We start from the raw sequence: 17,908 nt of genomic DNA, 5'->3' as shown, positions 1-17,908 counted from the left end.
CTCCAAGGCAAGACCCGTGCCTCGCGTGCTAATGGACCCTGGAGCTGATAGTGTGACCAGCCCTGGGCTAGGTAGCCCTGCTCCCCTCTTCAGGGGCCTCTTCAAGACCTGCGGAAGTCACACAACCAAGTTTTCCCCAAGACTTTGCTTGTATACATCTCTGAATTTGCACGTTTCTGCTTAATTTTTAGACTCAACGGAAGATCTGGAATGATCCTTTATTAGCACTGGAAAGTACCTTAGAAGTAGAATCCAAGCCCGTCTGTATAGGCGAGGAACTGAGGTCGTGAGAGGGGAAGTGATTTGTCCAAGTCACGCAGCTAGGTTGGGGCAGAGCTAGGACGGGCACCTTTCCCTCCAGAAGCCTAGTCTGTCTGTGCTCTCTCACCTGATGCAGGCTGCCCCCTATGGGCGGCCGAATTTGTTGCTTATTCCTGAGTGTTCAGCTGTTGCCAAGACAGTGGTGTCGGATTACTGGTTTGGAACTGTGTCCTCAGTTCTGAAAACGTGATCTCCAGATCCAGCGAGACCCCCAAAGTTTAATTCAGCTGAATCTATTACTCCACTTGCAGATGACTCAGGCTTTCTTGGTATCCCGGATATTTCACAAGGGTGCCACTTCATCTGGGGGGGGCTTTCCAAGGAATTCTCTATGAATCTTTCAAAAGTCCTGGGATTATAATAACATTTTTTTTCAACTTAAGATGCTTGTGTTTTTTATTAAAGGAAAGCTACTGTAATTATTAATCAGAAGTTGTTTAGAGCCCTTTGTTGATAGTGTGAAACGGGATCAGGCTCTTCTTTAAAAGGATAGCCCCTAAATGAAAGATGGTTATAGATTATAAATATAGTTCAGTGGTCTTTTTTTGTGTGTGATGGCATTTTAAGTTTGGATCACATCCTGCTTGACACCATGAATCCTGGACCTTAGCATTGTTTCCCAAAATAATAGTTTTAAATTATAAGAACCTCAAATTTAGAATTTGGGGGAAGTAATTTTGCTTGTTTGTAAGGGATGGGTAATATATACTTGTAAATTACTTCTGAAAGACAGATACGAATATACATTTTATTTTTTAGAATAATGATTTGTGTTATGATATTGCTTTGTATAATTATTTTTATTCTTAATTTAATGGAATTATCAATATTGCAATGATAAATTTCTAGTAACTCTTTAAAGATAGTATAATTTTTCCTTCTAAATTAAGTTTTATAAGTAAAATAATAACTAAAAGTAAACTGGCTTAAAATGACTCATATCTATTACAGGGATACATTCATCATTATATGATTAATAAATATTAAGTATAGAGTTACTTCAAAGGACATCAAAATTTATAGTTTTGGTCAAGTAGGTAAAAGAAAAAGTTCTTTTGAAAACAGTAATGAGTTCCTTTTAAACTCAACTGGGGAAATCCCTCAGTTTTGAATTAGGTGCATTTTAAGATCTTTCAAATACCATTCAGTCTGAGGTAGAAAAAACATGAGTAAGTAAGATTCTGACTATCATGTGGCCTAAATTATTCACTTGGTTACTCTGGAAACTGAGGATTGTAAACATGGCCACAAGTTGGATCAACCTGGCCTGGAGTTTTTAAGTGTTTGATATTAATGTATTTACAATGCAGTTAGATCACTTGATCACTTATCCTTTCTCAGGTTTTTAAATCTTTTCCTCTTAGATTCTCTTAATCTTCTAATCTTTAAGAGATGACTATAATTGTATTGTTGGGTGTATATTACTTCTTGAATTTTTTCCTCCTAATAAAATACCAGTCCCATTAAGATAACACAATTGAGTTGTTTATTGTATTTGGGAAATATCATTTAAACGATGTGACGTATGCCAAGGATTTTGAGTGTACTTATATAAAGGATGTGGGCTCTCGTTCTTTTCATTGTCTTTAACATTAAGTTTTAAACCTAAACCTTCATTGGTTGGAAGGTTGCCAATTGTGTAATTTGTCACTGGTCTAACATTAACAGCAGGTTTAAACATGCAGCGCAATAGAAAGTGCCAGGTCCTTTGCCGTATCTGTGGATACCAATAACAGCAAAACTCTTTTACAATCCCAGAGCAACAAAGTGCCAAAAACACTCTTGTGCAACTTTTCAAAGTTTTATCTTTGTAACCTTTGAAATGATTGTTGAGGAGTTTTGGTGCGAGTTTTGGTGTAAGTCTTGCTTGGTGTAGATTGGATCCTCTTGTTTCAGTACACATCTTCCCATTTTTTATTTCTGCAGCATCTACAGTAGTGATGAGGATGATGAAGACATTGAGATGTGTGACCATGATTATGATGGATTGCTTCCCAAGTCTGGAAAGCGTCACTTGGGGAAAACTAGGTGGACCAGGGAAGAGGTAACTAATTATGTAATCAAAACATGGGGGAAAAACATGGAGTGCATCCATTTGTGAAAAACAAAATTTCAGCTAAACGACAGGTGTTCAAATGTATTAGCAGGCTCTCTGATTTCTTACCCTAGCCTGCATGTGCAGTGTGCTTACCCCTCACCACTCACCTACGTGGACACCATACCATCCTTTTTCAAACTTTTTGCAGTTGTTTGAATGTTCTTGTCTTCTCACTTTATCTGTTTTTCCTATTCTGTTCTTGTCATTTTACCCCACAATTACTTCTTCATCACTTATGAGACATGGCTTCTTCTGTGAAGCCGTCCCTGGTTTCCCTAGACACATTGGATGCATCCTCCAACAACTGGGTACATGTTTGTATTTATTGTTGCTGTAACATATATGCCTCTCCCCGTAGACTGTGAGTCTGCTCAGGGCAGGGCTAAATGTCTATTTATTTTTGTGTTCCTGAACCCAGAATTGATTTCCACAAAGTGGAATATTAATAAATGTTCCCTGAACAAATGAATGAATCGCTATTTCTGAAAACAAAACCAAAGAATAAAGCCATAGAACTTGTTGCAACAGGTTCATTTAACATTCTTGGCATATAATGTTACACAGAGAAATATACCTGGGTGTCTGTTCTGAAAGTGTTAGTCGCTCAGTCTGTTCTGAGAGCATTCAGAAATGGATGGAGATGTGTCTGCTTCTCACCTCTCTTTTTCTGCGAGCTTATCAAAAGCTTGATCTTTGTAGGAATGGGAAAATGCTTAGGGGGCAAAATTATTAATGTAAGAGAAAAGTTGCTTTTTTCTTTAAAGTTCTCAAATTTTGCAACTGATTGTAGAGGATTTCATGTTAGAGTAAATGATATTGACTCTTCTTCAGTTCCATTCTTCCCTCCTTTACTTAAACCAGATCTCTCATCGACAGGCAGGCAGGATTTCCAATGAAGTCCATAGGAAATGTACATTTTGCCTGTGGAACTTGGGCACATGGATTATTCTTAGAGATTCAGGAGTTCTGATGGTAACCCTGGTTTCCCGATACCTGTGCATATGTTATACCATGGGAGTCACATCATGTGTGAAAGTTACCTGGGCAGCAACATGGGTATTCTCTTTTGCTTGAATATGTTTAGAAAAACACTTGTGAACAGAAAGATTTCACCCTGATGTCTAGTGTCTCCTGTGTTCTGATAAGTTTGGTCTCATTTCAATTGTGAATATATTGATACAAAAACTAAATGGTTTTCTTACATCATACCTTCAAGTTTAATTAAGAAAAGTGATCCTCCACTTTTTTAAATGAAGATATTGAATTTAGTAAATATTAGACTAGAACTTGAACTATTTCTTATTGAGATCCTATCTAATGCCATAGTTCAATGTCTATTAAATCAAACAGTGGAGTTCATATTTTTCCCACGAAGTAGAACCTTTCAAAGTTACCAGGTATTAAACATTAAATGTATTAGACATTATGCTAAATGTTTTGCCTAAGTAACTCATATAATTCTCAAATAATCCTGTTGACAGACACTATCATTCCCATTGTACAGATGACAATATTAAGGCCTTGAAAAGCTAAATGATGTACCCAAGCTTATATAACTCAACAGTAGTTGAGTCAAGATTCAAACTCTGATCTGAGTTTACAGTAAATGACTAATATCCTAGGATTACCTTTAAATATCTTAGGATGAAAAACTAAAGAAGCTGGTGGAACAGAATGGAACAGATGACTGGAAAGTTATCGCTAATTATCTCCCGGTAAGTTAGTAGTTTTTCTTTCTGTAAAAGGAAACCTTTTCCCAAAGATTTAAATAAGATATCCTAGGAGATGATATTAAAACATTACACATGTGTTTATATGTAAGAAGTAAGCGAGAAATGCCTTATTCATAACTTATATTTCTATTGTAATGCATATAATTAAATTTCTAAAGATATTATTAATGGATTTTTTATAGTATATCTTAAATGCTTCCTCTTTTTTTATCTTTTCATTTCTAGGATAATGTAAATTAGCAATTTGATAATTTATTGTATGGTAGATGACTAGACTCATGATATTTCCCCCAAGTCTGCTTTTCTTCAATTTCGTATCTTTTCAATAGCCATAATTTTGGTATCCTGGTTTAAAATTTTGGAGCTCGGCCTGCCATCCCCTACACAAAGCCGGGATTAAGGGATCTGGGATGCCTTTGTTCATTCTGCTCACTGTTTTACTTGTTCAGCCCCTTCCCGCATTGCCTTCATAACTGGTTTTCCAGCTTGTAGCTTTTCACTTTCTCACATGTCCCAGACACCATTGGTAGATGGAGCTTCATAAAATGCAGCTTTACCTTACTTTTCAAAACTACCAATAGTGACTTCAAGTCTCACACATTAAGTAAACTGCCTAGACGTGGCACATGGAGGCTCTTCCATATGCCTCAACTTAATAGCCACGGTTCTGTTTCCTACTTCCTCTCTGTAAGCAGGTTTGGTTGAATTCATTTCTGCTTTCCCTCCTGAGAACTTGTGTCCCTGGTGATGCCACCTCTCAAAATGTTCCATCCATCCTTCAAAGTCTATGCCAAGAACTTTTCCAGACTATTTCTAAGGAAACATAATTTCTCCTTCTCAGGAGACACTCCTTTTTTCCACCCCAATATCATTTTGCTGTGGTCTCTTCTTGCCTATGAATCAAATTTCACCTTCTTAGTTAACTATATGTTTGTCTTTTACTACTTACATGATTATAAGCTCTTATAAGATAGGCTCATTTTTTTTTTCTTCTTTGTTTTTTCTGCAATATTAACACTTTGGTCCTAAATTGAAGCACATCTCTTAGCCTGAATGAGAATCAAACTTATGTCATTTAGAGTGGTCCAACGTCAACATAAAAGTCCAACATCAGTATAAAATCTCTAAGAAGTCTTAATCCATGTGGGTACTTCCAAAGCAACGCAGTGAGATTAAAGTTAAGTTAAATGGACAGCCAAGTATGCTGTATGATGATCCTTTAGATCACATAGCAGGGCTATTTCCCTCAGGAGGGAGAACTTCCAATTTTAGATACAACTTTGATGTATTCTTTTGTATGTTCTTTAGCTATAAGTAATGGGCTTTCCAAACAGGCCCTAAAATATTCTTGAATGTTTTCATGGTATATTGCCCACGTGGGATTTATATGGCAACACTATTCATGTGCTTATCACATCATGTCTTATGTGACAGTGCATGCTTCATCTTATTTGCCTAGAATCGAACAGATGTGCAGTGCCAGCACCGATGGCAGAAAGTACTAAACCCTGAGCTCATCAAGGGTCCTTGGACCAAAGAGGAAGATCAGAGAGTAAGTTCTTTACTCGTTGGTATGTGAATCGCAATTACGAGTAGCCCCCAACATTGTTGAATGTTTCCCAGCTTGAAGAAACAGGTAAAGTGTGCAAACAGGAAGTTGAGGTCTCCATTCCCATATTTCCCGTGAATGAAAGAAGATTTTTAGAAATTTTCTAAAGATAACATGAAGAATGATTACACTGACTCATTACATAACATTAAAACATAGGTTATTTTTGTGTGTTTATCTGAAGGTGATAGAGCTTGTACAGAAATACGGTCCGAAACGTTGGTCTGTTATTGCCAAGCACTTAAAGGGGAGAATTGGAAAACAATGTAGGGAGAGGTGGCATAACCACTTGAATCCAGAAGTTAAGAAAACCTCCTGGACAGAAGAGGAAGACAGAATTATTTACCAGGCACACAAGAGACTGGGGAACAGATGGGCAGAAATCGCAAAGCTACTGCCTGGACGGTAATAACATGTCAAAAAATACATTGATTGGGAAGAATGAGGGAACGGGTGTGGAACATTCTGTTTTAAAATGTATGGTGAGTGAATTACGTTTTATCGATGATGTATGTTTCACTAGATAGACCAGATCCATAGCTTTTAAGACTGGAAGAGACTTTAGAGGTTATCTGGTTCAGGACTTCCAGAATCCACCCAACCATGAGCTTAAGCCAAGTTTCCTCAGCCTCGATTGACCCATTTGCAAAACGGGTTATAACCTACTTCTCGGGGCCAATGTTAGTACCAAATGAAATATATCAGGGCACTTTGTAAACTTCAAAACTCTAAACACTTAGAAGGAAACCAAGGGTTAACAGTTTGGTCTGAGTTCATGCAGCTGGTTGTGACCAGAAGGAGTTCAGGTACCATTTTCCTGATACCATGTTCATTTCATTATACCACTTGGCTTAATTTTTTTTCTTTTGAATATAGAAAGGCTGTATCTCTAGAATTATCATACTGCTTCCAGGTTTTTAAATCATGTTGTTGTTATGCTTTCTTTTTCATGAACAAGGCATGAAAATGACCTCATTTTGAGGGATATCTTTGGAAGCTCATTTTTGTCCCACTTTCCCCATTGAAACAGTTTATAACAGATGTTTAGTTGGGGAGATACTATTTATTATAAATCTTCTTAAAAATATCATAAGATATGAAATATTTTAAATACTTTTATTCTTCAGCTTCATGACCCAAAGTGGAGAAAGGGTCGTTCAAAGAAGGCCTTGCCTCAGACGGCCTATTCAGTATTCTCCTGTGATGTTCTGAAGCATTTCCTCTCTCCTGGTCCAGTATAAGCTCAGAGAATTCAAGAGGTTGATAAAGGGAGGCCTTTTATCCCATATGGTTTGAGAGGATATGTTGTTGATTCTTTTAAAGTTTTAAGGGGCGATTGAACTTCCTCTTTCTTTAGCATGCATTCCCCCACCCCCACTGAAATAGTAAAAAAGAGGCTTAAAACGGTTTGTTTTTTTTTTTTGAATTGAGAAACTGTTTTCCTGAGAATTGAAAAACTTTACTAAAAATGCTTTGCAGTTTAAAAATATATTGGGAGTTAGCCTCTTTCCTTTCTGGATGCCATTTTACAAATTTCACCTCTGCCTGCTTTTGGAACAATTTTAGGTGGTTTCTGAAATGTGGGAGGATTTTTTTACTCAAAATCTCTAGCTAGTACTGTTCTAGATAAAAAATAAGACATTGAGGCAGCAGCAACATCATTATTGCTCACCAAACTTTACTGAGTGCCTATTGTGATGTGTATGTGGGTCCACAACTCAGAGGAGTAATTTTCTAGAACAACCAGGATGTTAAGTTGAATTAGAGTCTTGTACCACAATCAGAATAAGCATGAAAGGTATTGTATCGAAAATACACTTAACAAGGAAACAAATGGCTAAAAGATTTCAAAACTGGTATAAAACTATAGAATTTCCATATTAATGTAATTTAGAGAAAGCTCTGTGTTTTTAATTAGTTAATTGGGGTAGCATGCTTTAAAGAGGTAGAGAAGAGAGGAACACAAAAACACTCATACTGGACGAAAAGAAAGGTCTCTGTTAGAAACAGTTTTCTGTCAATTAACTGTAATCTGAGTTGAAATTGTTGTTTGTAAAATGAATATGTGATATATTTCTGTGCAGAACTGATAATGCTATCAAGAACCACTGGAATTCTACAATGCGTCGTAAGGTTGAGCAGGAAGGTTATCTGCAGGAGTCTTCTAAAGCCAGCCAGCCACCAGTGACCACAAACTTTCAAAAGAACAGCCATTTGATGGGCTTTACGCATGCTCCGCCTTCAGCTCAACTCCCTCCAGCTGGCCAACCCACAGTTAACAGTGACTATTCCTATTACCACATTTCTGAAGCACAAAACGTAAGCTGTTCCTGAGAATTCAGTTTAATGAGAGAGATGGTTATTTTGTTACTAGTTCCAGGTAATAATGATAATTTCTAGTGAATATTTAGTTTTCACAAACATGCTCATGATCAGCTGAGAAGGGTAGGTATTGTTATCCCTAATATGAATCCAGAAATGAGGATGTTAAGTGATTTGTCCAGGGTTACGCAGCTCATAGAGTCTGTCCAGACTAGAATCCAGGTTGTTTGGTTTTAACTTGCTGCTTCAAATCTAATTTGAAGTTAGCTTTTGAATGTAAATTTACTTAACAAGGTATTGCTGAAGAAGAATGAGGGCATGGAGGTGCAGTTGTATCTAGTACTTTTCTCTGCCAAAATAAAGAGTGTAATATTACATTTAAAGGGGAAATAGTTTGACATTGAAATTTAACAGATGATTGTAAGTTCAACTCTGGTAGTGATCTAGCTGAAAGGTCTTAATTTATTCATTCAGTAAATAAGTGTTTACCTTCTTACTGAGAATCAAGAGCAGTTTCTTGACTGACATCTGATGTTTTTTATCCTCCTTTGAATCAGTGAGATTCTTCATTTCTTGATATTTATATCTATGGAAAGAAATTTTCATAATGGGTAGGAAAAGAGTAAAGAGGAAAAAATCAAGATTGCAAGACTTGAATCTTAAAATTAACAATAATAAATGGTGAAATTTATCTAAGAATTCAGAGCTCATAAGCAAATTCTATGCAAAACATATTCCCAAGTAGTTTTTACTTTCTCTGTCTATTCTGTAAATTTGACTGCAGACTTTCCTAAAAAGTCTCAGATGAATGAACTATCCTAAGAGCTGCTGTACTCTTTGCTAAAACTCATAATAATTCACAGAAAAATATTTTTATTTATAAACAGCTAGTGGCAGCCGTTTTTGGCATCAAAACTTCTTTCATACACTCATGAATGTATTTTATTTTATTATTATTTTTTTTCCATTTATTTTTATTAGTTGGAGGCTAATTACAACATTGCAGTGGTTTTTGTCATACATTGAAATGAATTAGCCATGGATTTACATGTATTCCCCATCCCGGTCCCCCTCCCACCTCCCTCTCCACCCGATCCCTCTGGGTCTTCCCAGTGCACCAGGCCCGAGCACTTGTCTCATGCATTCATGAATGTATTTTAGATTATATTTTTCTTCCTGGTTTTCTCTAAGGAGTACTTCCTGTCAGAATTGATGAACATTTTAAATTTGTTTCACTGTGTTGCTTTAAAATTATTAAATGTTGCGCTAAAATTTCAAATTAGAGTTGGATTTTATTTATTTTGCTTTGTGAATTTTATCAGAAAAGTGCTTTGTGTCCCTTAGTCTTAGAGTGAAACTTAAGGAAGCCACCAAGTCCCCTGAAGCATGTAACCCTGAATGAGTCTGCCTTTGTTTTCATTTTTGCCATAGGTCTCCAGTCACGTCCCGTATCCTGTAGCATTACATGTAAATATTGTCAATGTCCCCCAGCCAGCTGCTGCGGCTATTCAGGTAAGCCCACTGTAAGATCACTTCATAAAGAAGCTCATTAGTTGCTCAAGGCACAGCTCTGGTTCTTTCATCCAAACACTTATTTCCACCTGATCCACTGAAGTTAAAAAAAATGGGGGACAGTGAAAAGATGGGCGGAGTTCTGGCCAGCAGCCTAGACTTCCTGATTGAATTAGCGCCGGAACCTCTGGTTCTCTGATGTTAGAAGTTGAAACAACCCCTCTGTCAGCATCTCCTTGAGCCTCACGTTTCACATCCCTCCCTTACGTCTGGGCTAACACTCACAGAGATTTCTATAGTGGCCAGATTCGGCTGGCGTTGGTTCCATGCCAGGGTTCTTTGGGTTCTGTGTGGTCCCTTGTGAACCGCAGGCCATGACCATTGTATTTACAGCTACCAACCAGGCCTTTGTGTTTTTTTCTTGCTTAACTTTTCATTTCAGAGACACTATAATGATGAAGACCCTGAGAAAGAAAAGCGAATAAAGGAGTTAGAGTTGCTTCTAATGTCAACTGAGAATGAACTCAAAGGACAGCAGGCTCTTCCAGTAAGCTGTCTCTGTGTGCTTGATCCGAGCGGTGGATAATGGGTTGGCCCCAGGGTTCTTCTATATCTTTTCCTTTATCTCTAACTATCACACTAATCAACACTCCATATATCCACTAACAATGTTTAAACACTAGAGGTTGCTTGTAATAAAATGCAGTCGGTATCACAGTATGTGTTGACTAACTTGGAAGTCGTCCTTTTGTGTTGCCGTAGAAACTCAATATCCATTTGTGAGACTCGTCCTCAATTTGTTTTTTCCTCAGAAGGACTGTAATCAATTTAGTGAGTAGCAGAGAAAAAATTGAAAATTTGCAATTTTTTTTTTACAAAGCTTTATGTCTGGTGCCTATTCATTGAGTTTTTTCCTATTATTTTTCTTAAGCTAGATTTTCAGATTTATCATTTCAAACATGATTTGATGTATGCCCAGTATATCCATGTTATATATATAAAATCTCTCCATAAATAAGTGACCCTCTTTTGTTTGCATGCACAAAAGCCGTGTGGACCATTATTGAACTTTGACATCTTTTCTAGTGACTGGACGGCAAACTGGGAAAGCAGCTTGTACTTTGTAACATATGTAGTTAACCAACAAAGAGAATAAAAGATATGATACCCAGTAGGTATCCTCAGGAGTAGATTTCTTTTTGGTTAAATAATAAAATGATTATGTGCCTTTGATAGTTCGACCACTTTTTGACTTTAGTTAATGTTTTGCAATTTCTCCTGTTGCATGGTCATGCTGAAAGGAGACTTCTGTTATTTGCTCTTCTGCTTTTGTAACCACGTTGATTTGGCAGCTCTTTACTGCATCAGTGCAATCTGTAGCATTAAAAAGGAATAGAAGCCACAAGAGTATACGCAGATAAAAGAAACTCTAACTTTTGAATCTTCCTTCCAGCCCTTGTGTAGGTTAGGGTGAGAAGAATAGCCCACTTAATTCATAACAAACATTCATGGTCCTTTTGGAAATTATGTTCAAGTAGATCTTTAAGACAGTCCATGTGAGAGTTGTTCCTTGTAACAGAGTATCTCTGGTTGCAGTTTTAACAAAATGATGACAATGAAGGTCATCCATAGATGACAGCCTATATACCACTACTAAAAAGTGGGGTCTTGCATTTATAAAAGGAAACATCTTGACAACTGTTTCACAGGCGCAAGTTCTGGATGATGCAACGGCTTTTATCTTTCCTCTAACAGCATCTGATACCTTATGCAACTTCATTGCTAAGTTCCTTCTCCCTTTCTTCTCCCCGCTCTTTCTTTATTCCCCCACCCCCCTCCTTAGACACAGAACCACACAGGCAGCTACCCCGGCTGGCACAGCACCACCATTGCCGACCACACCAGACCTCATGGAGACAGTGCACCTGTTTCCTGTTTGGAAGAGCACCACTCCACTCCATCTCTGCCCGCGGATCCCGGCTCCCTACCTGAAGAAAGCGCCTCTCCTGCCAGGTGCATGATCGTCCACCAAGGCACCATCCTGGACAATGTTAAGAACCTCTTAGAATTTGCAGAAACACTTCAATTTATAGATTCTGTAAGTAGAATTTTTAAGCAAGTTAATGTTTTGGGAAGAGGAATTAGGAAACCCACTTCTCAAATCGTGGTCATTTTCTGTAGCGAATATTGTGTTATTAGCATATAGTAATGTAAACGTGTAAGTGTGACTTTAGTTTTCGTGTGTTTCTTCAATATCTGATTTCTTAGGCTACCTGCATAAAAGGTAGCTTTTCACACATTTCCTTCAAAATGCATTTTTATAAAAATAGTCAAGTCAGTGACCTTTAAGTAGAGCTTGGGCTATAGGAATATTTGGATTATTTTAAACTTTGTTTATTCCTTTGTGTTTTCCTAGAACTGTGCTTTGCTTTTGGATAGCTCATTAAGAATTACGTTAAGAAATATTTTGGAGAAGGAAATGGCAACCCACTCCAATATTCTTGCCTGGAGAATCCCATGGACAGAGGAGCCTGGTAGGCTACAGTCCATGGGGTCGCAAAGAGTTGGACACAACTGAGTGACGTCACTTCACTTCACTTAAGAAATATTTAGAACTTAAAGCAGTCTTCCAATGTATTTGAAGTGGTAATAAGTTCTCTGGTGGTACATGACTTTCTCCACAAACATTGATTACTGATTACTGGTCCCAACTAGTTCACTGACACAAACCATCTCCGGTGAAACAAACTTGAATTCAGCATCAGAAAAGCTGACAATTCGTTTTCTTTGTTTCCCAGTTGATTAAAACGCATTTACTGCATCCCCATCAGACAGAGGATGAACATTGCCAAGATGTGCCACCCAAGAGGGTTTCTTTTTGCTTTGAACTGCATGCAAATGATAGAGTACTGGGCGCTCCCTGCAGCCCCCGGGAGGGCCAGCCTCGAGGCAGCATGTGGGATACACCATGCTCTGTGCCAAAACAACTGTTTCAATCTCCAGGCTGTTTCACAGGAAGTCTAGCAAGGGGCCAGGTGTTTTCTTTGCATTCAGCATCTTTCTCAGTGCTGTGTTTCAGGTGATGGCACACACCACACACACACTGTCTCAAAGTTCTGTGCCTCCCACATTGTTTCAGGATGCTTCATCGTGGGGTGATCTCAGCAGTTTTGAATTCTTTGAAGAAGCAGATTTTTCACCTAGCCAACACGATGCAGGCAAAGCCCTCCAGCTTCAGCAGAGAGAAGGCAGTGTGAATAGACCTGCAGGAGAGCCTAGCGCAAGGGCGAGCAGACGCAAGTTGAGTGAGGGTTCACTTGACCTGCCCAAGCCCTTCCCTCCTGTGAGGCCCAGCACAATTCCACGGGTCATCCTTCAAAAAAAGCGGGGCCAGGCCAGCCCCTTCACCACTGGACACTCTAGTTCCTTGGTACTTGCTGACGTCAGCAGTTCAACTCCCAAGCGTTCCCCTGTCAAAAGCCTACCATTCTCCCCCTCGCAGGTAGAGCGCAATTTCTGCACAACTGTTACTAATTTTCAACAGACACCTGAGCCTTAATAATCTAGAAACTAATCCTTTGGAACAAATGACTAATTACTGTTGTCTTCACTGATTTCGTTCCATTGTTGCCTCTAGCTGCTGCTAAGTCATACTGCCTCCGAGAGTTTAGGCTGTCTGTAGACTGACTGATGATTTTGTCATAGTTCTCTCTCTGACTCCCTGGTGATTTGAAGGATGGTTAGTTGCATGGGATGTGCATTTATTTCCTTCCACACTGGAGTTTAACATTTCTATTTCTTCATTGTCTCCCATCCCTTCCCTCCCTTAAAAAACTTTAACAGATTTTCTGTCTCTTTGTTCACTTATTATTACATGATTCACTGACCCAGGGGAGGAGGGGACCAAATGTTTAGATACCATTTGAAGTGCAACTAGAAAATTTAAAGGTTCCAATCCATCTTTAAGTGAAAAAATTTTGGAAGAAAATGAGGAACAAATGCTTAAGAAAAATAACGTACGTTTTAATTTCACTTTCCCAACATTGGCTCTTCTGAGTCATGCCATAATATTTTATTAGCACATTTTTTTTTTTGCCAATGAATGTTCTTGTTTCATATACATTTTTAAGGCATAGAAATTATAATTCTTATCAAAGATTGTGTTCCTTAACTATATAAACATTTGAAGTTAATTTGGCACTTTAAAACATTTTTCCAGTTATGTCTGTTGAGTCTGTTTTAAGAACAACTCTAAGTGTGAGCAAATGGTATGCCCACTAAAAAACTGATCTTATTTTTCACTTGTATTTTCCAGATTCTGTTCTGGAGTATATTAGTTCTGTAAGACTTCAATGATATTTCAGAAAAATACCTAAATATACAGGTAGATAAGTTTGGGAAACACTGAATTGAACAAAATTAAGGCAGTTTCTTTACTGCAGGATCTCTCAAAGTTTTTAATACACTAATGTGCATTGTGAATTTCCAAGAGATTACAATATATTTTCCAAATTTGTTTTACCTTAAAACCATTTGAGGAATACCTATTACTTTCCCAGAACATCAGTGTTTTGAGAGATACAGGTTATCACTTAAGAATTTTCTACATAATGTCAATTTTATACAATGATGTTTCCTAGATGACTAAAGAAAAAAAAAAGTATGAAAGAAAAACAATGATTACTTTCCAAAGGAAGTCACTTCAACACTTTTATCATTAATAAAAAGTGCATCTCATTCTCCTTAATGACAAGTGTCATTTATTGAGAATGTTTTCTTAGGATTTTGAAAGGTTTTTTGCAAATCGTATTCCAAATCTTGGGTGCTAAATTGAAATAAAACGCTATGTGCTTGTTAACATCATTATTTCATATAGTGGGTCAGTAAAACATACCTACTTGTTAACATTGATTTTTAAATTGGGCTGAGTAAAAAAATCACTGTTTAACTTAAGTATTTTTTTCTTTCTTCTCGTATTTAGTTCTTAAACACTTCCAATAACCATGAAAACTTAGACTTGGAAATGCCTTCTTTAACTTCCACCCCACTAAATGGTCACAAATTGACTGTTACAACTCCATTTCATAGAGACCAGACTGTGAAAATTCAAAAGGAAAATACTATGTAAGTCGTTGTTTCAAGAAAAAAATTATTTGTTTTATTTACTTATAGTTAATTAATAGAAAATAGTCCCCAACTGTCTGATCTACTTACATGTGCATAATTCACTGATCCACTTTTATGTTCATAATCATGTGTATTTCCACATTGAATATGTCTGTCCTGGGCCTGTTAGAGCTACCTAGAGGTGGAAGTGGGGGAGAATAAACTATCTTTTGTAGTTCACTTCACAGTTTCCTATATATCTAGAGGAAGATTTAATATAACTTTTCCATTCAGTTTTTCTGTTTGTTCAGTAAGTCTTTTTCATTGAAAACAAGATTTTCAACATCCTCTCCTCTCTAATTATAAACTTTGGAATGAGTATGGTTCTTTACTTAGTTTATATTTTAAATCTTATTTTTTCTTTCTGAAATTTATCTATAGATTGGACCTGTTTTGGCATCCCCAGGAAAAGTATGTGATTGAAAGTCAAGGAATGATTAAGCCATTGTTTATATTCAGTAAAGGCTTAACCAATTCAAAGAAATGCCAGAGAACATCAATATAAATTATAATAAACCTTTTAAAAATGCAATTTTATTATTTCTGATACCATAAATACATTTTAAAAACAGTTTTAAAAACCTTTTAGTTTTCAAAGGTTAGCATGTTTTCTATTGTGGATAGTTAAAGATAATGAATAGATAAAGTTGATTTGTAAATGACATCAGATCTTCATAATGCTTATGCTCATTTTAAAGGCTTAGAGTCACTACAAGTATTTTCAGAATGATTAAAGAAAGATGAGAAATATTTTAATGCTCTTAGTTTTGGGGTATGATATTTTGAAATATTTGGAAATACATGATAGACATATTATCTTTTCCTTAATAATACATACATGATCCATCAGCAGACCCTATTCTGTATCAATAAGAGTTTATTGTATTTAGTAGAAGAATATTACATTTAATAGGTAGAGAAACATAGGGGACATATGATCTTTCATATTGAACCAATTCTTGTTTTCTTTTTAAAGCTTCAGAACTCCAGCTATCAAAAGGTCAATTCTAGAAAGCTCTCCAAGAACTCCTACACCATTCAAACATGCACTCACAGCTCAAGAAATTAAATATGGTCCCTTGAAGATGCTAGTAAGTTCTAGTAAATTTCTTGGGTTAGTTGGTTTATTAATACAGATAGAAAATTTCCTCTGATGCAAATGTACCCAATCTTTCCTTCAGCCTCAGACACCGTCTCATCTAGTAGAAGACCTCCAGGATGTGATCAAACAGGAATCTGATGAATCTGGGATTGTTGCTGAGTTTCAAGAAAATGGGCAACCTTTACTGAAGAAGATCAAACAAGAGGTAAACATGGAATCCTTTGAAAAGAACAACCCTGCCCCCCTTGTTCCTTGTGGGTAGCCTGATGTGTCTGGTGTGGGCACTGTGGAACATCATGTTTCATGCAATATTTTCATATAAGATGCTGTTAAGAGGTACTGCCAGGTTTGGCAGCATATGCATGCCACCTTGTAATTGGGAAGCCAAGCCACTTCTATTTCCTTCCTGTTTGAACGGAAAAGATGCTAGAAAGGATAGAGGAAAGAGAAGGAAGCCGCTTTGTATTGTACTTTTTAAAATCACTGATATAGAGATGGATAGATGACTGACTGATACATAGATGTTTAATTGTTGGCTATCATGGAGAGTTGAAACTAATAAAATAATGGTTTCTTTAATTCATAGTGTAAAAGAAAGGGAATCTAACTTGCCAAGATCAAAGTTTTAGCTTGGTGTCAGGAAGCATTTCCAGTAGGTTAGATACCGGGCCTTTTGAATTTATTTTCATATGAGGATAAGAGGTTGAGAGATTGGCCAGAGATTGCCTTTTTCTTCAGTTTTACTGAGATATAATTGACAAAATTATAAGACATTTAAAGTGTACAATGTGATGTTTTGATATACATGTACTTTGTGAAAGGATTCTCCCCCATTGAGTTAATTAACATATCTATTACCTCACATATTTACCTTTTTTCCAGTGATGACATTTAAGTTCTACTCTCTTAGCAAATTTCAACTATACAGTATTGTGTTATCACCTATAGTCACCATGTTCCCCATTAGATCCTCAGACTTTTTTCATCTTACTGATACTGACTCTTGAGTGTAACTGTTTCTTGGGAAGTTCTAACTCTAGAAAGAACAAAGCACTTCCTGTTTGCTTTTAGGTGGAATCTCCAACTGATAAAGCAGGAAACTTCTTCTGCTCAAACCACTGGGAAGGGGAGAGTCTGAACACTCAGCTGTTCACGCAGGCGTCGCCTGTGGCAGACGTGCCAGTAAGTACACCCCGTGTTGTAAGATGCTGGCTCACAGAACTCTGTGTGTGGCATGCAGGGCCATTGTGGTTTCGGCACTCTTTCATGCATCATACTTCTCAGTAATCTCTCACATTATTTTCTTATGATCCTCAATGTTGAACACACAGATTTTGTCCATGTGTTGGAAATAGATTCTGTTCTACTGCAAACTTGTGTTGTTTTTCACTCATGAGTTGAGTCCTTAAAAAATCTATGGCATGTAAATACATATTTCCATGAAAACAATGCTAATTTTTACATTATCTTTTAATTTACTTGTTTTTCTTGTAAAAGTAGTACAAGTTTCTCCTGCGATCTGAAAGTAGAGGATTCCTGTGAAACCTTTGGTGGTGGTTTAGTCACAAAGTCAAGTCCAACTCTTGTGACCACATGGACTTTAGTCCACCAGCCTCCTCTATCCATGGATTTCCCAGCCAAGAATACTGGAGTGGGTTGCCATTTCCTTCTCCAAGGGATCTTCCCAACCCAGGGACTGAACCCAGGTCTCCTGCATGGCATGTGGATTCTTTACCACTGAGCCACCATAAAGCAAAGAAGTGGTTTACCTTAGGACTTATCTTACTAACAGGTGCAAAAAATAAATCGAATTTTAGAAAACAAAACAAAGAAACAAATAAAAACAGACTCACAGATACAGAGTACAAGCTAGTGGTTGCTGAGGGAAAAGGGGTGGGGAGAGGATGAAATAGGTGAAGAGGTTTAAGAGGTACAGGCTCCCAGGTATAAAATAAATATTACAGGGATATAATGTATATCACCTGGAGAATCCCGTGGACAGAGGAGCCTGGCAGGCTACAGTCCACGGGGTCACTAAGAGTTGG

At 37.3% G+C, this 17,908-nt stretch overlaps 1 protein-coding gene across 4 annotated transcripts in view; it reads left to right on the top strand.

Moving 5' to 3' along the window:
* Positions 1 to 17,908, top strand: part of MYB (MYB proto-oncogene, transcription factor) — a 35,398-nt gene that overhangs the window by 2,473 nt on the left and 15,017 nt on the right. For 3 of the 4 annotated variants that reach the window (XM_020883159.2, XM_020883157.2, XM_020883158.2), the window contains exons 2-14: positions 2,248 to 2,365; positions 4,063 to 4,134; positions 5,612 to 5,704; positions 5,946 to 6,166; positions 7,846 to 8,080; positions 9,515 to 9,595; positions 10,038 to 10,142; positions 11,439 to 11,693; positions 12,735 to 13,097; positions 14,577 to 14,719; positions 15,738 to 15,852; positions 15,943 to 16,068; positions 16,935 to 17,045. In XM_020883159.2, the coding sequence (XP_020738818.2) occupies positions 2,248 to 2,365; positions 4,063 to 4,134; positions 5,612 to 5,704; positions 5,946 to 6,166; positions 7,846 to 8,080; positions 9,515 to 9,595; positions 10,038 to 10,142; positions 11,439 to 11,693; positions 12,735 to 13,097; positions 14,577 to 14,719; positions 15,738 to 15,852; positions 15,943 to 16,068; positions 16,935 to 17,045 (2,038 nt within the window). The remainder of the gene's footprint in view (positions 1 to 2,247; positions 2,366 to 4,062; positions 4,135 to 5,611; positions 5,705 to 5,945; positions 6,167 to 7,845; positions 8,081 to 9,514; positions 9,596 to 10,037; positions 10,143 to 11,438; positions 11,694 to 12,734; positions 13,098 to 14,576; positions 14,720 to 15,737; positions 15,853 to 15,942; positions 16,069 to 16,934; positions 17,046 to 17,908) is intronic. The other variant, XM_020883160.2, reaches the window with a different exon arrangement.

Source organism: Odocoileus virginianus, chromosome 34 (genome assembly GCF_023699985.2).
Source record: "Odocoileus virginianus isolate 20LAN1187 ecotype Illinois chromosome 34, Ovbor_1.2, whole genome shotgun sequence".
NCBI classification, from domain to species: Eukaryota; Metazoa; Chordata; class Mammalia; order Artiodactyla; family Cervidae; genus Odocoileus; species Odocoileus virginianus.
Note: the sequence above shows the minus strand (reverse complement) of the source record. Positions and strands in the feature narration are given on the sequence as shown.